At 40.9% G+C, this 17,651-nt stretch overlaps 1 protein-coding gene across 2 annotated transcripts; it reads right to left on the minus strand.

The window, feature by feature from the left end:
- Positions 1-376: 376 nt before the first annotated feature.
- Positions 377-8,263, minus strand: tmem154 (transmembrane protein 154). 2 transcript variants are annotated; one of them, XM_084931685.1, is made up of 9 exons: positions 8,107-8,263; positions 7,335-7,391; positions 5,286-5,342; positions 5,095-5,112; positions 4,687-4,848; positions 4,150-4,204; positions 3,736-3,812; positions 3,031-3,073; positions 377-1,238 (listed from the first exon to the last, which is right to left on the minus strand). In XM_084931685.1, exons 1-8 carry the CDS (start codon positions 8,198-8,200, stop codon positions 3,042-3,044), a joined length of 552 nt encoding a protein of 183 aa, XP_084787811.1. In that variant the 5' UTR covers positions 8,201-8,263; the 3' UTR covers positions 377-1,238; positions 3,031-3,041. The 2 variants fall into 2 exon arrangements, with proteins under 2 accessions (XP_084787811.1, XP_084787810.1); XM_084931684.1 differs by having other exon boundaries at positions 5,095-5,115; positions 8,107-8,261.
- Positions 8,264-17,651: the final 9,388 nt, after the last annotated feature.

The raw sequence follows: 17,651 nt of genomic DNA on the forward strand, positions 1-17,651 counted from the left end.
TTACCAGTAATATTAGCGTGCTAACACAAATTTTAATTTCATGGGTACACAAGAGGAAAAAACCAAAATCACTAGGATACAAAATTTTACTGGGTGAAGTAAAAGGTTTGAGCTGCTGATATTCCTACAATCAGAGTCAAATTTCACAGCAATCAAAAATCCGAACTGAACAGTGGCACTCAAGGAAACGTAAGCACCACCATAACCGGTACAGGATTCATCATCAGTTGACTGTGATGTCTAAATTTCAAGGGGATCCATCTACGTGGAAGACACACACACACACACACACACACACACACACACACACACACACACACACACACACACACACACACACACACACACACACAAAGAGAGTCGAATTTTATGGCAAGGTTTTATTTATTGAAATTTTACTTAAAGCACCATCAGCAAATCAATGACACAAGTGCCTTTATGAAATATTTACAAACATCTTTTGGTATACTGTATTCTCATATTTACAGTGCAGGATCCCGCACAATACTGACTGACGCTATAAGAAAGTAGAGCTCACATTTGGATCAATGTTACAATTGCTTTGATTCAACACTTTCAAAGACAAAGAAAAGGATATAGGGTGTTCAGTCAACGAGTTATTTGTTATCTGTGGAGAGATAAAAATCTTATCGGGTGCAGCTTTCTGAGAGCTGCTTCGATGACGGGAAATAATTTATCCAAAGCTTTAGAAACAGGCTTTGAGATTTCAAACAAAACACTTAAAAAAGTTGCTTCTCTGTCATGCATTCAGCTGGATATCTCCCCTTTAAAACCTCCAGCTGGAGGGACTCATAGTGTAATGCAACAAAATGGCTTAGGAAAAAGCCATAAGCAGAAACAAAGAACAGTCCAATCTATGATGGAGAGGAGAGAGAAATTGACCTAATTGTAACATCATCAGTTACTACATTATGAGCCATAAAATAGTGTACATGTACCTGGCAGCATATTAAAGCAGAACACCATGTGGTGTAAAACGGATCACAGAGAGACGGTTTTGGTTCGGTTGTTATATGCTGCTGTTCACTAACGGCTATCAGAGGTGTTGCATTAGAAAAAATTTGAGGTTGAATTTTTGTTGCTGTTTTCCAACAAAATTGTAAAAATGAGTGTTAAGTGTTGTTGTTTCCAGACAGTCACATGGCTGGATTATTGCTGGTGGAGGAGGTTCAAACATCAGTGCTGGCTTGCGTTGTGTTAACGGTGTCTCCTTTAACCTGCAGACAGGGAATCATGGGAAAGAGAGAGAGGTAGACATGTCAGACTTAAAGGTCAACCTTCTAAAATGTAACTCCAGTGACCTGTGTTTGCAGGTAATGTGGTAAAACTGACACATTCGGGTAGTTTTTCAGCTGATATTTGAGATCAAAAGGGTTTAAATTACAGCATAATTCAGCCCAACTCCATCTCTAGTGTGCCACTCTCACTGACTCACAGTGCCGTACAGTCCATCACAGCCTCGCTGCACACGTGGTAAGCACTGGTTCACGCAGTGTCAAAGAAGGATCAGTAATCACAAACCTTAGACTCTGGCAGCAACAAAACAATAAAACCTTCACTTCACAGCTCCTCTGCTACCCATGAGCTGAGCTGGAAAGGTGATGATCCCACACACGACTAAAAAAAACATAAGTGTGAAAACTCAGAGCGGAGGTGCTTAACTTGAAAGCAACGTTTGCAGTGGCCGATATTCATCCTGTTTTCCTGAGCATATTTGGCAATGAATCTATTCTTGTGTAGAATAAAGGTTTCACAAGCTTTAGAGCCAAGCATCTGCATTTTGGTGTTTTTCAGCTCATTGTTTTGCTTCACAAACATCAGAAACTTCCTCTTTAGCTCTGCTCTCAATGCCTTTCACAGCCTCCGTTCTTGCTACACACTAACCAGAGCTTCATATTTGAGTGGTAAATAAGCTGATGAAGAGGTTTGGTATGAAGCTGTAGTTGACTGAAGCAACTAAAAGCATCTACATTCATGAGCAACATAAATGAAGCCTGCTGGATCCTCAAATTAATCACTATGTTAAAACTGGTCATATGACTGGTTTTCGTCTGAATGTCACAAAGGTTAAATTTATTCTAGGTTATTTTAACAAACTTGCTTTCAGCAACACTGCATATGCTTTCTTTTCTTACTCCCAGCCACCATTGTGCCCGAGTCACCGTGGAAATTCACAGGTCTGACAAACAGGGCACAGCTGCCACGCTAGATGGCATCGCATTGAGCAACCACAGCAACACCAACATCACATTTACTTCTGTTTTGAGATCTCTTGTGTAACCTCGTGTGTACAAAGTGCCTCCTAGTTGAATGCAAGTAACCTCTAGCCCTTGTACAGCTTTGGAAATAAAACCCTGGGAAAAAGCAATGTGTAAATGACGTTGGTCAACAGTTCGCGGAGCGGACCTTGACCTCGCCTTCCCGGCTCTTCCAGTAAAGGAGACTATTCCAGGGTTGAGTTGCACCACACTTCCATGCATGCCTGTTGTAATCACTAACAGATGTTAGTGGTGTTTGCGCTTTCAAACATGTGCAGTGACGAAAGGGTCACAGTTCATCAGTCACAGCTCTGCTGAAAACCAGCTGGTGCATCACAACAAACAGAGGCTGGCAGCAGAGAGGAAACGGCTTGGAAACACTTTTTATTGCCCGAGTCAGCTGTTGATCTGTGTTGTGTTAGCATTGTTGTGCAACATGCTATAAGTAATTTGTTTGCGCAATGCTCTGTGTTCGTACTATGAGAAAATCAATATTAAGGTTTTGTGTTAAGTGAAGTTTTGTTAGTAGGCAGCAGGAAAATGTCACTCAAAACTCTAAACTTCTTCATGCTTGATCATCATTTGGTTTAAAAAGACATTTTGGAGATCTAATGATCTAATATATAAACAAATCCTAAGTGTCCAGGCATATTATCAATATAAAATGTCTGTGAGGTTGCAATTGAGAGAAATTATTCTCAAAATAGTCTGTAAATGTTAATAACTTGATAATATGCACAGGTATGCTCACCTTAAATTCAGTTACAGACGTTTAGAGTCCTCTGCAGTTTCACCTATGCAAAGAAGTCAAAGAAAAGTCATGAGATCAGTCAGTGTGGAATAAAGCAACTTCAGCGTGAGAAGCTCTGCTGGACGATTACTTGATGTAAACAACAGCGACATCTGCTGGATAAACTGTGGAACCTCCTTCACGCCTCTCTCAAACCAGCTGGGTCTTTTCCTGTGCGGGTGGCTCTTCACGTTGGTGGAGTGGTTGCAAAAGTCTGAGCACCCGTCACTGCACTACACTATGATGCTCAGCTTGCGTTTGCATATTTTATCTTTCGGTTGAACCAGTTTTTGTCTGAGAGCGTTTCTGGCACTTTAGCTCCAGTGACAGTGACAAGACAACTTTTTTTTCCACACCCTAACTCATGTGATGACTCATATACGATTAATGGCGTGTCAGTGACCTTCAGGACAACCTCCAAGGGCACAGCCTCCCTCGCTGGGGCTTAAATACCTGTGACTCGTGGCCAGTTGTTTCAGAACTGACAGAGTCTCTTGGTTAAGAGACAAAAAGAAGACCTGGTGCCTTCTTTTTAGTCACTCGAGACCACCAAAACCTGGATGTCAGTGAACTTCGACGTATTTCTTTTGTGATCTGTATTTCTATCAGATTTCTAGCCACAGTATTTTTGTTTCCAAATTCTCTTCTTCATCCAGTGAAACCTACCATCCTTTTTCATCCACTCGTCCAACTCTTCCATTTCGAGCTCGAGTACAGAGGGCACGTCCTCTTCAAACATCGGCCTGAAAGACACAAAGAAGAAAGGACTGAGAGTCATATTTTTTTTTTCTTTCTTTTGTATCATCACATCAAATATAATTTCAAAGGACTTCAGAGCCACATTTTTTAATCTTTAATAAGTCGGACTTAAATAAAAAAGAAAGACGTGTTTGTAGTATTATAGTAAAAGATTGCACAGAAGCCAGGGGGTAGTATATGTTTTCTTTACAGCTCTCAGTATCATTCAGCTGCAGCCACAAGCAGGTAGTTATTCTCACAAAGCGCTGAACATCGAGATGATATCAGTTTTTTAACAGGTTCAATAAGCAGTTGTAGCAAAATGACATGGGTGACACTTACATCGGCACCTTCTCTGTACTGGATCCATCCAAATATGGATCTTCTTTACTCAGGTCTACAAGCAGAGAATATGCAGCAGTCAAGGCCACAGTCATAAAAAAACAAACAAACCAGATAATCTGTACATTAAAAACCACCAAACACTAAATTATTTCAGATACTTCAGTCTATCACCCCCAGTCGTTCACTTTTTGTTTGTTTTTGGACTTTTTGTTTTTCTCTGTGTACAGGCCTTCTAAATTCCCTGCACATCTTCCCTGCCGTCTGGATTTCTGTGGATGTGTGTGAGTGAGCATGAGCATTTTGGAGTGGACTTTCTGAGTGAGTTGTGGATTAAGTTGAAGCTCCACCCCCTGTGTTATCTGTCTCACTGTATATATGTATATATCCTCACTTGGTGTCACATTGTAAATAAACCCTCACCTTCTCTCTAAACTTCAGAGTCCTGCGAGTGAGTCCTCTGCCTAATAATCTGTGACACCAGGATTAAGTGAGAGAAGTGAAACTTTAAAATATTCCCTCCTCTGATTGACATACTTGGATTTCTCTTTTGTTTGTTCCACCTGCGGTTGATGAAAATGCCACAAACTATCATGCAGATGATTAAGACCACCAGCACTGCAGGGATAATGATAATGATGGGGTCCAGGCCTGGTGATTCAGTTTCATCCATGGAGTTTTCATCTATTGATGTGGCAACTGTGGAAGGAAGACAGCAGTTTAATCATTCGTTTCACCCAGGCCTCATAACTGTCTTAAAATTTGTTCACTGGCATAAAAATATGCAAAGAGGGGATTTTCACAGGAATTAAAACCATGGGGCATTACTGACATTACATTCAATTCAGCCCAGTGACTACTACAGTTGCACAGGTGATGATTATTGCAGTAGTCTCATTACAAATCATTACTCATAGGGTAAAAGAAGTAGTCAGTTATACATACCACTACCGGAGGCACTGCCTTCTGCATTAACCCCGAGTAGAAACAACCAGAAATTGTGAGATGGTTTCATCCAAAATGAAAAGGGAGCAAAAACAGAACAAATGATGATAAAAAACAAAGCAAAGCATCATTCACATGTAATGATGGGGGAAAAATGATTTCATGTAAAATAAAAGCTGCTGTGGACCCACCGTACAGAGTCCCATTTGAACTGGTCTGATTGATGACTATACTGGTGTCAGTAACAACTGGGAACAACAGAAAGAGCAGATGTGTTCATACTCCTGGACAAAAGTATGTAGATATCCAAAAAGTGTGGTTGCTAAGCATCTAAATTGAAAACCAAATACAAAAAAGATGCTGTAGTAACATCATAACAGTTTTTTTTAATTGTAATATGAAAGAAACAGAGCAACAAAGAAAAACCTAATATCGTAAAGCTAAAAATATCCAGATTACTGCTTAAGTAAAAGCAACACAATTACCCCAATACGAGGCCCGCTTTCATTTTTAGCAACAAAACGTAAGTAAAATTTCTCTCTTTGCAGAAACCCGAGGGTGTGTTAAAAAAAAATAGTGTTATTGTTGTCGTTGCTAGAGTTGAACTAGGGTTCAGGCATCGTTCAAAGGGTCACAAGATAAATGCGAGGGATTGCGAGGCGACTGTGGGGAGAGGAAAGAAGAAGAATGAGGTTCCATTTCATTTCCTAAAGCTGTCTTTTATGATGTGACAGATTCAGTTGGAGGTTTGTGATGATTTTAAGTTTATATTGGGCAAGAAATTTAAAAACAATTGTTCCACAAGCTCACTTACAAAATTAACATTGATGAAGACAAGTCCAAAGATGCTTAAATTCTTATTAATTTTAGTTAGTGTGTAGGCAACGCCTGCACAAGTAACTGAAAAGCACTCTCAAAGTAAAAACAAATATATTTAAATGAGGCAGACTCACAGAGATAAAATACATTTATCAGAGCTAAAACCATAAACAGCAGAAATAAATTTTAAAAAAGAAACCACATTAAAAGAAAAAGAATACAATTCTGTGTTAATATGAAAAGCATAAGCACCTCTCCTTCCTCCTTTACAGTCATTGAATGATTCATGTCATGCTTTCGATTAGTGTTGTACATTCTGAAATGATTCAGAGTTTTTGAGGGCAGGGACGCTAATACTCTGAAATTTTGTAAGAATCGCTGGCTGCATGGGTCATGAGACAGTAAAGCGTGTTGTGTTGTATCTTTCGTGGGAAACGCTGATCTAAAAATTAGTCACTACAGCTTTAAAATAAGTACAGGAAAGTAAAAGCTACTTTAATACACCTTAGTGGCAGAAAAAAGCAATAAAAATGGCTGTATTGATAAGTAGAGGCACGCATGAGTCTCTGAGTGAACATCGCAGAAAAAACAAAACAAAGCACTTGTAACATATTAGAGGAAAAAGTCATAAATACTCGCGATTTTTAAAAGAAATCATATTTTGCAGACGTTCTCCACAGTGTTGGAGACTCTGGGATTTTCCCCCATTCAGCCACAAGACCATAAGTGAGGTGGGCACCTGACGTTTGGTGGTGAAGTCATGCTCACTGTTGGATGTTTATCCAAGAGAACGTGTTGAAGTGGGTGACGGCTTCTGCAGAACTGCAGCTGAGTGGGCTGATTAATACTGAAACACCGTCACATGGTGGGATTTCTTTCCCCTCTTTGCAAGTTCAGACTTGTAAATGCTTAATTTACAGCCCAGCCCACAGGCTCAGTGCAGACCTGAGGACAAGTGATTCTTTAAGGATCTGGAGGAGAGGAGAGGGCTCTCCTCATTTTTGTCCAAAATTTCAGTGTAAGTGCACTCAGGAACTCCAGTACGACAGAAAAAAAGATTAAAATTCATACCAATGTATATAAATACATTGGTGTTAAGTTCTCTGCATCAACATGCTGTAAACTACTGCATCAAATAAATGCTTAAAAGACACATAAATTGAAGTAAATTTTAATTATATTATTATAAGATATTGTTTAAATAAAGGGAATTCAAGGCAAAGGTTATACATATATGCGTGCAGGTTACTCTCTATGGTGATCTTATGAGCAAATTTCTCTTTTTTAATTTCAGGCCTTCAGTTGGAGATATCAAGATATCAAGATTGAGACAAACTAAGACATCTGTTTCTCAGAGCACTGAGACAACTGACAGAAAAAACATGTCCACATACTTTTGCAGCATATTATTTACACCTCACCTGTGGTTACTGTCTCATTCCCTGACCCACTTTGTTCCATTTCTTCTTGGCCAAACCCTGTATTTGGACACAGCTCGTTATTTTCTGTTGGGCAGCTGTTATGTCATTGAAATTGGACGGCGAACACTTGAAAGTAAAGCATCTGCAGCATTTCATAGCAAAAGTGAAACACACCTGGGGCTGAAGACTGTTACTTCTGCTTGACTTCATTGGCAACATTGTGAAAAACAGCGAACCTGAGTCAGATCGCACAGGAACTCAGCACTTCCGTCTAGTTTAGTCCAAATGATTGCAAAAAAAATCAAAACTGTTGCAAAACCGAGGACTAGGAGGTGATGATGTTGAGCAACTGGTTTAAAGCAAGTTTGTCACTCAGTAAAAAACAATAATGTTGTGTTGAAACTGTCCTTTTCAGAGTGTACTAACTGTAGACTGTGACGCCTGTAAACGGCAGCTTTGGCTGACCTTGTTATAGACTTATAAAACTATAAAGACAGGTAACTGATTTCTACACATAGCGCTCATCTCACAGTCAAACCTGTGACTCTTCTAGCTCTATACTGTCAATTTCTGCTTGTTACATTTTAACTATAGGAGAAGTTTTTTTTGATTTTGAAAGCGTGAACAATAGTCAGTCGAAAAGACGTTCTCAGAGTGCCCCAAAAGAAAAACTGAAGCGCACAAACAGCAAAAGCGGGGAGGAGGCAGGAAAGTGGAGAGCACTGCTTTGTTTGAATTCACTGAGTAAAGAAACTAATGTTCCCGGTCCTACCTGTCCCAGGCAGCACAGTGGTCACCAGCAGCAGCAGGAGCAGAGGGACCTTCACCCTCGGGGTGCTCATGTTACCAATCCAAGAGGCAGACATAGTGCCATTGTGCGCCCGCTTCCTTCTGTACTGTCACAGCATCGCACTTCCTGATATGACTTAACATTAAATAGAAGAAGAAGAAGAAAAACGATTCTCTCTGTCTCACTCACACACCCTCAGACGCTCTGAGATGTGATGCAATCAGCTGTGTGCTTGTAGCCACACGCCTCATGGCATTCTTGGTGGTTAGGTATGCAGCTCAACAGAGTCAAGGGGGAAGCTGAACAAACTTTAAGGAAGGAAAAAAGGAAAAAAAAAAAAACAGGTGGCGTGAGCTCAGCCAAGAGAAGAAAGCTGTCACCGAGCTACCACATTAAATGATCCAAGTGTGAAACTGCTGCGTGTCTGCTGTGTCCACTATAGCTGGAGCTTGAGCCACTGTTTGTGGTGAAACACTGATCATGAACCTCAGGGTCATGCTGCCTTGGTTATCAGTCAGCTGCTGTGGGTTCTTGGCCTACTTTAAAAAGACCACAGTTTCTCTTCTCATCGTTAGAAATGCGACGGTGATGTGTTTCAACATGACGGCCGGGCTTTGCGATTTCCATCAGCTTCATCTGTTCAGATCACCTCAAGAGTCACGTGGGGATAAAATGTATACCACAGAATTACTGTTCGGTTCCCATGAAAAGAAGAAGAATGAGACTCTGTTAGCACAAACAAGAATAAATTCAATGATAGAAAATTAATATCTAATTGAATATAAATGGACATAGAGAAGTTGGGCTGCATGTTTTGAGCGTTCTGATATAAATGTTCAGTAAAATTTTCACAATTATGGCTTGACATGATATGAAGTTAGCACAGGTTTTCTATTTGAGCCTGACTGAAGAAAAGTAAATGTCTTATCAGATTTTACAGCCACGAGTCAAGAATCAAACCCCTGCAAACCTCATGGTGCTGCTGAGAAGGCTTCATCCTTATGGGGACAAGAAAGTCTGCATTGCACCCACTTGCTGCCCAATACAGACAACAGTGCATACACCCACCACATCACCACCTAGTAGAGTTTTCAGCATTGAATTGGGGAAATGGGTTGTGTTTTGGGGTTAAAATAGACGTGCTCAACCGTGTGAGCCTCGTGTTTGAGACTGTTTGGCCCAAAAACCTTGAAGATCAACAGGTGTAGCTGTGGCTAAAAACCATCGGTGTCTTCAATAGATAAGTCTTTTGTAAAACTGCTTACAAAACAAAAAGCATCTGTCAGTTTCATCAGTAGTTGCTAAAAAATATCTTTCATGTATCATTTTAGCCAGCCAGAAGGCTCAATCGGGCCCCTGCATAGAACTTTTGCAGAAGTCTTCTTCTTCGTCTTACTTATTTCTTAATAAAATACAACACCAGAACTCTATGGGTAATACGGTGGTGCAGTTGTTAGTACTGTTGCCTCACAGCAACAAAGAGTTCAACTGGGACCATTCTGGGCAAATTTCCCTGTTTTTTTTTTTTGGTTCCCCTCTGGGTACTCTGGCTTCCTCCCAAGTCCAAGGACAGGCAGTTAGTGGTGTTGGGTTAACTGGTGATTCTAAATTGTCAGTGTGAATTGTTGTCTGTCTCTCTGTGTTAGCCCTGCGTCAGATCAGTGATCTATGGTAGAGTGGCAGAGAATGAATGGAAATGTGCAGAAAAATTATTTTTATATCTCAGGAGGTTGTTTGAAAAATCTACCTTCAGCTGGTTTCTTGCCTCCGCAGCAGGTAGCTCTGCATGTTTGATGTGGCAGAGTGTGACCCTTCCTGACACAACACAAAAGATACAGGTGGTTTGAATCAACAAGAAGCAAAATGCTGATGTTTCACACCCCTGATTTAAGACTTTACCAGAAGCAGTGGTTAAAAGGCATGAATTAATGTGTTTAACAGCTTCTCATTTTCTAACAGGCTGAGTGAGCTTTTTTCCTTGTTTTGTTTTGCTCTTCAGGCCAAACCTATTTCTCATTAAATGCTTATTATTATTAGTATTATTTTTAATATTATTATCTATAAATCGGTACTAAAAAATTTTGGAAGCTTTTCATTCTTGCAGATATAGACAGCTCTATTATCTGCAGTTTTGGGTTATCCAGTCTTGCGCTGTGATTTTTAAATAAAAAATAAAAAATCCAAGCATGCTTTTACTGCATTGGCAGTGAGTTTGGGATCATTGTCATACTCAAAAACAACACTTTGGCCACCTAGATGCTTTTCAGAAGGCATTGTATGATAGATAAAAAAAATCTGAATGCTCTTGGCTGTAGATACTCACTGTTGTACCTCTCTCCTGACCTCCTCCATACATACTGACGACAATTTGAACCAAAAATCCCACGTTAATTCACAACTGATTTCAATCCAGTTCTTGTGTAATCTGGAATACCTCAGCCTCTCTGCCTGATTCCCTTCTTAAGAATCTTGTTTCGACTGATATACACTTCACTGAGATAATTTCTGATGAGTTACCATTGAACAACAGGTCAACTGTTTCAGGTCATTGATAGATTTTCTTTAGATGAAGATGACTTTCAGACACTGTTTATCTGCTGTGGGGGTTTTTAGGCATGCTACTTGAAAATAGTCAGGTACAGCTGGACTGAAAATGAGTGAAAAGGCAGCCAGTGTCAAAATAAAGACCTTCAGAAAGCCTGGAGAACTAATGCTCAAGAACACTTTAAAAATGACAAGGAAGTTTGGCTAGTTGGAAATAAAATATATACAGATATTAGGGTTGGCACAAGATCTTTGCACAGTACCTCAAATGGTACAAAAACAGGAAAACTTATGATCTCTATTTGTTTCACACAATCAATACAAGGACTTTACTGAGAATAGCCTGCAAGCTTCTGGCACTGAGCAAACTGAAGCTAAATAATGTTTCTGCTGAAGAATCGTTGTTTTGTGATCTTTTTCTGTGAGAAAGGAGCCATCGTGTTCACATGTGTCTAATCATCCGTGACTGGCGTCTCTTCCACAGAAGCGTTTACGCATACCATGAGTCATACCATCAGAGCCGCTCTGTTTTTCACTTCAGTATTTCTGTTTCTGTTAACAATTCTATTTCACTATTTTAGAGAAATAAGATTGCACGTGTTGTTACTTTTTCTAAAAGAAAAATCTCTGGTGGAGACTGGATGTGTTTTTAACGTCTATAAGCAATCTGTGGTTCCACCCAAGAGTCCATTTGACTTCAAAATATTTCACAATAGGCCACATAAGCAGAAAAACAAAACTCCACCTCAGGGATCTACAACAGAGACAGCTGCGTCCATAATTTGTTGGACAAACATTTTTGTAGTTTTGCCTCTGGGGCGAGTTGAGACCAGTCAGGTTTGCCTGAAAAGATCAGATATGATGATTTTGTCTCAGCTCAACAACACCACGATGACAGAATAATTTCCATGGTTAAGAAAAACAACTTCAAAATATCTAACCAAATTAACAAAACACTGTCAAAGAGGAGGGCATATCACTGTCAAAGTATAACCAGGCTTTCTGATACAAACATTTGGATTAGCAGAAAACAGTGAAATCATGCACAAATGCTTTTTCTACCATGAGTGGGAGGCTCAGAAAAACTGCCCTGGGGACCCTCAAGATGGAAATCCAGCCATGATGATGACTGTGGATGAGTGAACAGTGAACTAAGTAATTCACAACATGTAAAAGTCTGAACAAAAAGTGCAGTAGTACACTTTAAAATCTGATTGTGTAATATAATAAATTAAGAACTACTGATGATATATACATGCAGACATGATAGCTAAAATAGTTGATAGTTTTGTGTATTCATTGGTTTGAATGTTTTTACATTTTTCAGTTTGGTTTCAATTAGTTTACAAATACAACACATTTAAAGGTTGTTGAATTTTTAATAAAAATCAATATAATATTTACATTTAATACTGATTTTAACTGGTAAGTCACACCTTGTTCCCACACAATAGTTGTCCTGGGTTTAGTTGTGTATTATATAAGGTGTCAGTCTCTGTCTAACAGAATCAAAACCTCCTATGTATGTGTGCCACAGGATCCCAGACAGAATCAATGTCTTTCTTCTGGCCGAGTTCAAATAAAAAACGCCACATAAGCCCTGTGTCACGAAAATGGACACCAGGTAAGAAATACAACATCAAACACCCAACCTTCCACCTCCTCCTCCTATTCCTGCTGGACCATCCGCCTCCCCTCAGCTAGCAGCAATGAATCAGACTGGAGGATCTTTCCTGGGATCAGCTCCATCTCTGTTTCAGGAGCAGGCTCCATTGATGGTCACTCCCATTATCCCGGTGGAAGCTCACCTCCTCACTCAGCCAGGAACTGATGGCCAGGTGAGACAGCCAGAGGTGGTGGCAGGTGTTTACTGATAAAGGTGCTTAAAACTGTCAGATACTTCAGGTCAGGTGAAAGAAAAACTGTTTTTCTGCTGCCACCTATCTTGTATTTTACCTTTGTATAACTGTGGTGTGAAGCTTTGCTGATCAGTAAACTTAATCACTGCCTGTAATCATAATTCCAAAAATAAGTGAGGAGAGCAAAGTGAAGCTATGTATAAATGTAGTTTTATGCACATGTTCTCCTCCCACTGATCACTTTGTGTTGTTCGTGCAATCTTCTTTGAATCTGGTGAAGTTTAAATTACCAAAGTTTGAATTTGTCCACACGTACATGTTTCTGTGGCGCTCATCATTATTAGCCTCTGAAGTGCTGGACTAAGTCGTGGGTTTTTAACCTTCTCCCTCCCTCCACAGAAGCTACTGTATCAGTGGCCTGTAAATGTGATCCCCAAAGCACCACCAGACACTGTTCTTGCTCCTCCACCCACCAGGTCCACTCCAAGGTAAGTTTGCTGTGCTGCTTTTTCTCACCGTCCTGCAGGTTTCTCACAGTGTTGACATGTGCTCTTACTCTGTGTTTTATCCCTGTAGAAAACGACCGCGTCAATCCCATCAGGATGACGGACGCCCTTCTATTAAGAAGCCACCAAATGCCTTCATGGTCTATCTGAAAGAGCAGAGGCCAAAGGTGGTGGCTGAATTGAACATGAGTGGGAGTGCAGCTGTGAATGCAGTTGTGGGAGCGAGAGTAAGTGTGTAACTAACTCTACATACATTTATGGATCTGTTCGTGTTTTGTGCTCGTGTTTATGCATGTGTACCAGCTGTCCTGTAGTAATGTGTAGTAACAGTGTAGCTGTGCATTTATATATGCTGACAGTGTGTTCCTGTGCTCTTCTGTCCACAGTGGAAGTTGCTCTCAAAAGATGAGCAGGCGAAATATTTCGATCGGGCGGAGACAGAAAGATGGCGTCACACGAACGAGCATCCACAGCGGTCCACCAAAGACAACTACGTATGTCCAAAGTGCCAACGTTCATACATGTGCCTGTGACTGCACTGAATGATGAAACATTCACATCAGACAGTTTGTATCAGCTCGTGAAAATTCTAATGTGTTTGTTTTTAGGGCAAAAAGAGGAAGAGAGTCAGAAATCGGAGCTGTACCACCGGTGAGAGACTATTTCTGGGAATCACGGCGTTTCCTTCATGTGAAAGACAAACATTTGTTTCAAAAAAGAAGACTCATTGTGTTTTGTTTGTGTTGCAGTGTCTGCATCTGACCAGGAAGATCAACAGGTCAAGAAGGCTTACATCACGCCAGCTCAGCAGCTACAGACACAGCCAGGTTTTACTAGCCTGCCTCACCAGCAGGCAGTGTGTCTGCAGCTGCCAAATCAGGTCCTCTCCTCCTCGCATGTGGATGTTCCTACACACCTCTGCGCTGGTCCTAAACTAGGTAACACCAGCCCTGCTTTTCCTGCGGATTCCACGCCATCGACATCATTTGCCTCCCAAGCAAGACTGTTTCAACCCTGAACAGAGCCCATCCTTTACACCGACACTGCCATGTGGTCAGTGCTTGACCACCTTCCCATCATGGCACAGGGTGATCTGATCTCACCTCAATCAGACGCCTCCACTGGTCCTCAGCTAAACCAGAGAAGCGCTGCACCCACTCAGACAACGGCTACCTCCCAAAGCTACGCAGACCTCACTACTGTGGACGTCAGCCAGATTGACAGTTAAAAACTTTTATTGAACTTTTTAAATGTATCACCACAATAGAGCACACAATCTAAAAATAAAGGTGGTGCAAGTGGCTGTGAGATGTGATTATTGTTTGTGAGGAGAGAAGGCTTGACATATGAGTGATTGTCATGTCCTGAGAGCTATATGGTGATTTAATTCCTCTTGTTCCACTATACTTGTCTTGGTCTGCCTCACTGTAAATCCAACCTCCAAAGGTCGACTTGTTACATATCACCAAGAATTAGTGGCAAATTAGTGGCACAAGACACGGAGGGATAGAGAGGGAGCGAGAGAGACAAACGTGGAAACAAGACACAAAAGGAAGATGCAGAAGAAAACTAAAAAACCTGGGCTACGAATACTGGGATAGGTTGGGCCGCAACGGATACATCCGACCTATCCTTCAAATTCAGGGAAATGAAGGAGCGTTTGTCGGCCGCATTTGGAGCAGCCTTCGAATTGGGACAGCCTTCAGCGCCTGGCTGTGACATAATTGGCCTTCAATTGCAGCCTCCGAAGGTAGTAGCCCCTGAATTGGGGCATAGTTAAAGATAGCCTTCCTGAAAAAATTCATTAGTGTTTTTTAACAAAGGCTTGAACTTGTGACACAGCATCACATAAACTCATCACCTTTTGTCAAAGTAACAGTTGCTGACTGGCTAAGGAAGCAGGCAGGGAGAAGAATCTGTATCTCTCCATGAGAGAGAGGAAGGGATCACAGCTGGTGAGTTTCTATTGTCGCACTAAAGGACATTTTATTGACACCTGTTCTTTGCGGTTAACCAACATCCAGCAGTCATAGTAGGGATAACGGCAGGCAAAATTAATCAAGCACCCCTACATAGACTTCTGCTCAGCGCTAAATTCACCTCTCAGATAGAGCCCTCATAGATTCCAAAGACAAACACATTTTGAGGCTCAAACCAAAGCCATCAAGCTCAATATTCCTTTGGGGGAGCTCCCAGAAACACTTCACTTATCCACATTAGTATCTACATTCCAGATATCACCCATCGTACAGAAGTGGTAGCTCTCATTATCAGCCAACCACTCCAAACATATTAAGATGCATCTCTTTGAAGGCCCTGGTATTAGGACACCCTTGATTAAGCAACCACAATCCTCACGTGGAACAAAAGCTCTTCTTCTGGTTCAAGCAACGATTGCTGTGACTATTTAAGTCACAGCAATCGTTGTCGGTCCTGCGTGCTGCACAACAACATTCAATATTTAGTATTTACTGTTAGCTAGATTAATGCGATGGTGCTGTGTTTATTATGTCGCTCTCTTTTTTGCTTTTTCTCTCAACAGGTGATCTGTGAGATTTTCCTTTTTAAGTGTCCTTTCTCACTGTCCCCCTTCATCTTTCTTTCTCTCTTTCCTATCCCCCAGCCATGTCTGTAACAACTGAAAATAAAATGAAATAAATAATAAATAATAACAACAAAGGTCGATCAAATGGACCAAAAAAGCAAGGCCGTGATGATCCACTTGGCAAAATAAATCCGTTGGGCATCTTTGTTGGCTTTCAGACATCAATTCTAACAGCTAAAAAAACAAACGGGACAGGCAAAAAAACAAAAAACAACAACAACAACAACAACAACAGACAAGTCCCTTTGCTGTTGCATTGATATTTTGAGGTTTGAACAACATTACTGTTAAAAATAAATACCCATTACATCTGTTTTTCTCTGTTTGTTATTTTGTTTTTCTTTTTTGTGTTTTTTTAAGTAGATTTATGCAATACTTGTAATCTTGTTCATATCAGTCAAGGAGATGAATAGAAAACAACATTCAAAACCCAACTTGTTCATTTTGAATACTTAGTAATGCCATTCTGACGCACCAACAACTCTGATATTGGTAAATGACATCATCTGAGACTTTCTGAACTAGTTTGTGTTTACCTTTCTTGAAAAGATCTGGATCTTTTCCAGGAACCTCTCTGAGAGTCAGTCTGTCATTTGTCAGGTTTTCCAGCACTTACTGGAGAACAAATTGTATGTGAAAAGTAAGAAGTTTAAATTTTCATCTTCACTCTGTCTTGTCCCTTGGCTGTGTCGTCAAATGATCAAACTAGCACAGTCCCCAGCCAGAGTCCAGGGAGTTATGGACTTGCCCTGAACCAGCTACCAGAAAACATTTTCAGTGTTTCCTCGGCTTTGCCAATTTCTACCGTAAGCTCATCCATAAACACAATAAGATTGTACTGCCACTAATGTCAGGGCTCAGTAGCCAGCAATGAGAAAACGGACTTGGCAGAGAAACTGTGGCTCAAGAGTCGGCTGACTGGGGCACTGAAACAGAGCGAAAAGAGTCGAGGTGGTTCTGAGAAGTGCGAGCAAAGTCCAGGTGAAATGTCTAAAGTCTTACCTATTTGCAGGTGGAGTGAGCTGGAGGGGAAGGTCTTGGTTGGAGTGGTTGTGGTCTTGGTGAGTCCAGTGAGGATTGATCCTGAGGTTCCAAGCAGTGAAACAGGGGGGCAGGCAGGTGTGGATGGATATCATTCAGTGAGATATTACCAGCTTTGATGGAGCAGAAGTGACCAGCATCCAGGTTGGAGAAATTATGGTAAGATGGAGAGAGTATGTCCATAAACTGACAGAGAAGACAAGAGAAGGTACGTAACAGGCACTATGATTAACACAGGATACAAGTAGCTGCAAACTAAGATAGGTTAGCAGACATTCTGGCAAGGGTTAGTTGTAAGCGCTGGTCTTAAGTACTGCCGGTCTAATCAGCTCCAGCTGGAAGCCCTGGGAGGAGTGATGATGACCCAGACGAGCAGCGCCAGGCACTACGGAAAAACACTAACTCACCCAGACCAAGCAGGAAACCACTCTCACCTCTCCAAAGTTTCCAATCAGCTGGCATGAATCTGCTCAGAAGGCTTTCAAGAGACTTAAGGAACTGTTTAATCACATCTGTGTGTGTGTGTGTAATAAATCTGCAAGCGTAGGAGATATTAATGGTTAAAAAGTCTTGACGTCTTGCTCAAATCACTGAATTTACACACAAGTCATCAGTTTCACATCACTCAGCTTTTAAATTGGCTGTTTCTTTACACCTGACTTTTGCAATACTTCTCCCACAGCAGATCTGTGCAGCAATTTGTACTTGTGTGGAGAGAGTAGTCTATAATTGAGAGCTCATTAACCCAAGTCAGACTCAAGCTTTCGCAAATGCTCAGCAAGTACCACCAGGTGTCTTACTCTTAATGGAGTATTATCCTAGTATATTATTATTTTATATAAGTAAATGAATTCTCCTGTCACTACTGACAGAGGAAAAAGACTGTGGCAGAAAGGCATCCCACCTTATTAACTGTGACTAGGCTTGGGAGACAGAGCTATTCATACATGGTTAGTCTGCTTACTCACATTT

Source organism: Perissodus microlepis, chromosome 6 (genome assembly GCF_051167445.1).
Source record: "Perissodus microlepis isolate ML-2025 ecotype Zambia chromosome 6, ASM5116744v1, whole genome shotgun sequence".
Lineage (NCBI taxonomy): Eukaryota > Metazoa > Chordata > Actinopteri > Cichliformes > Cichlidae > Perissodus > Perissodus microlepis.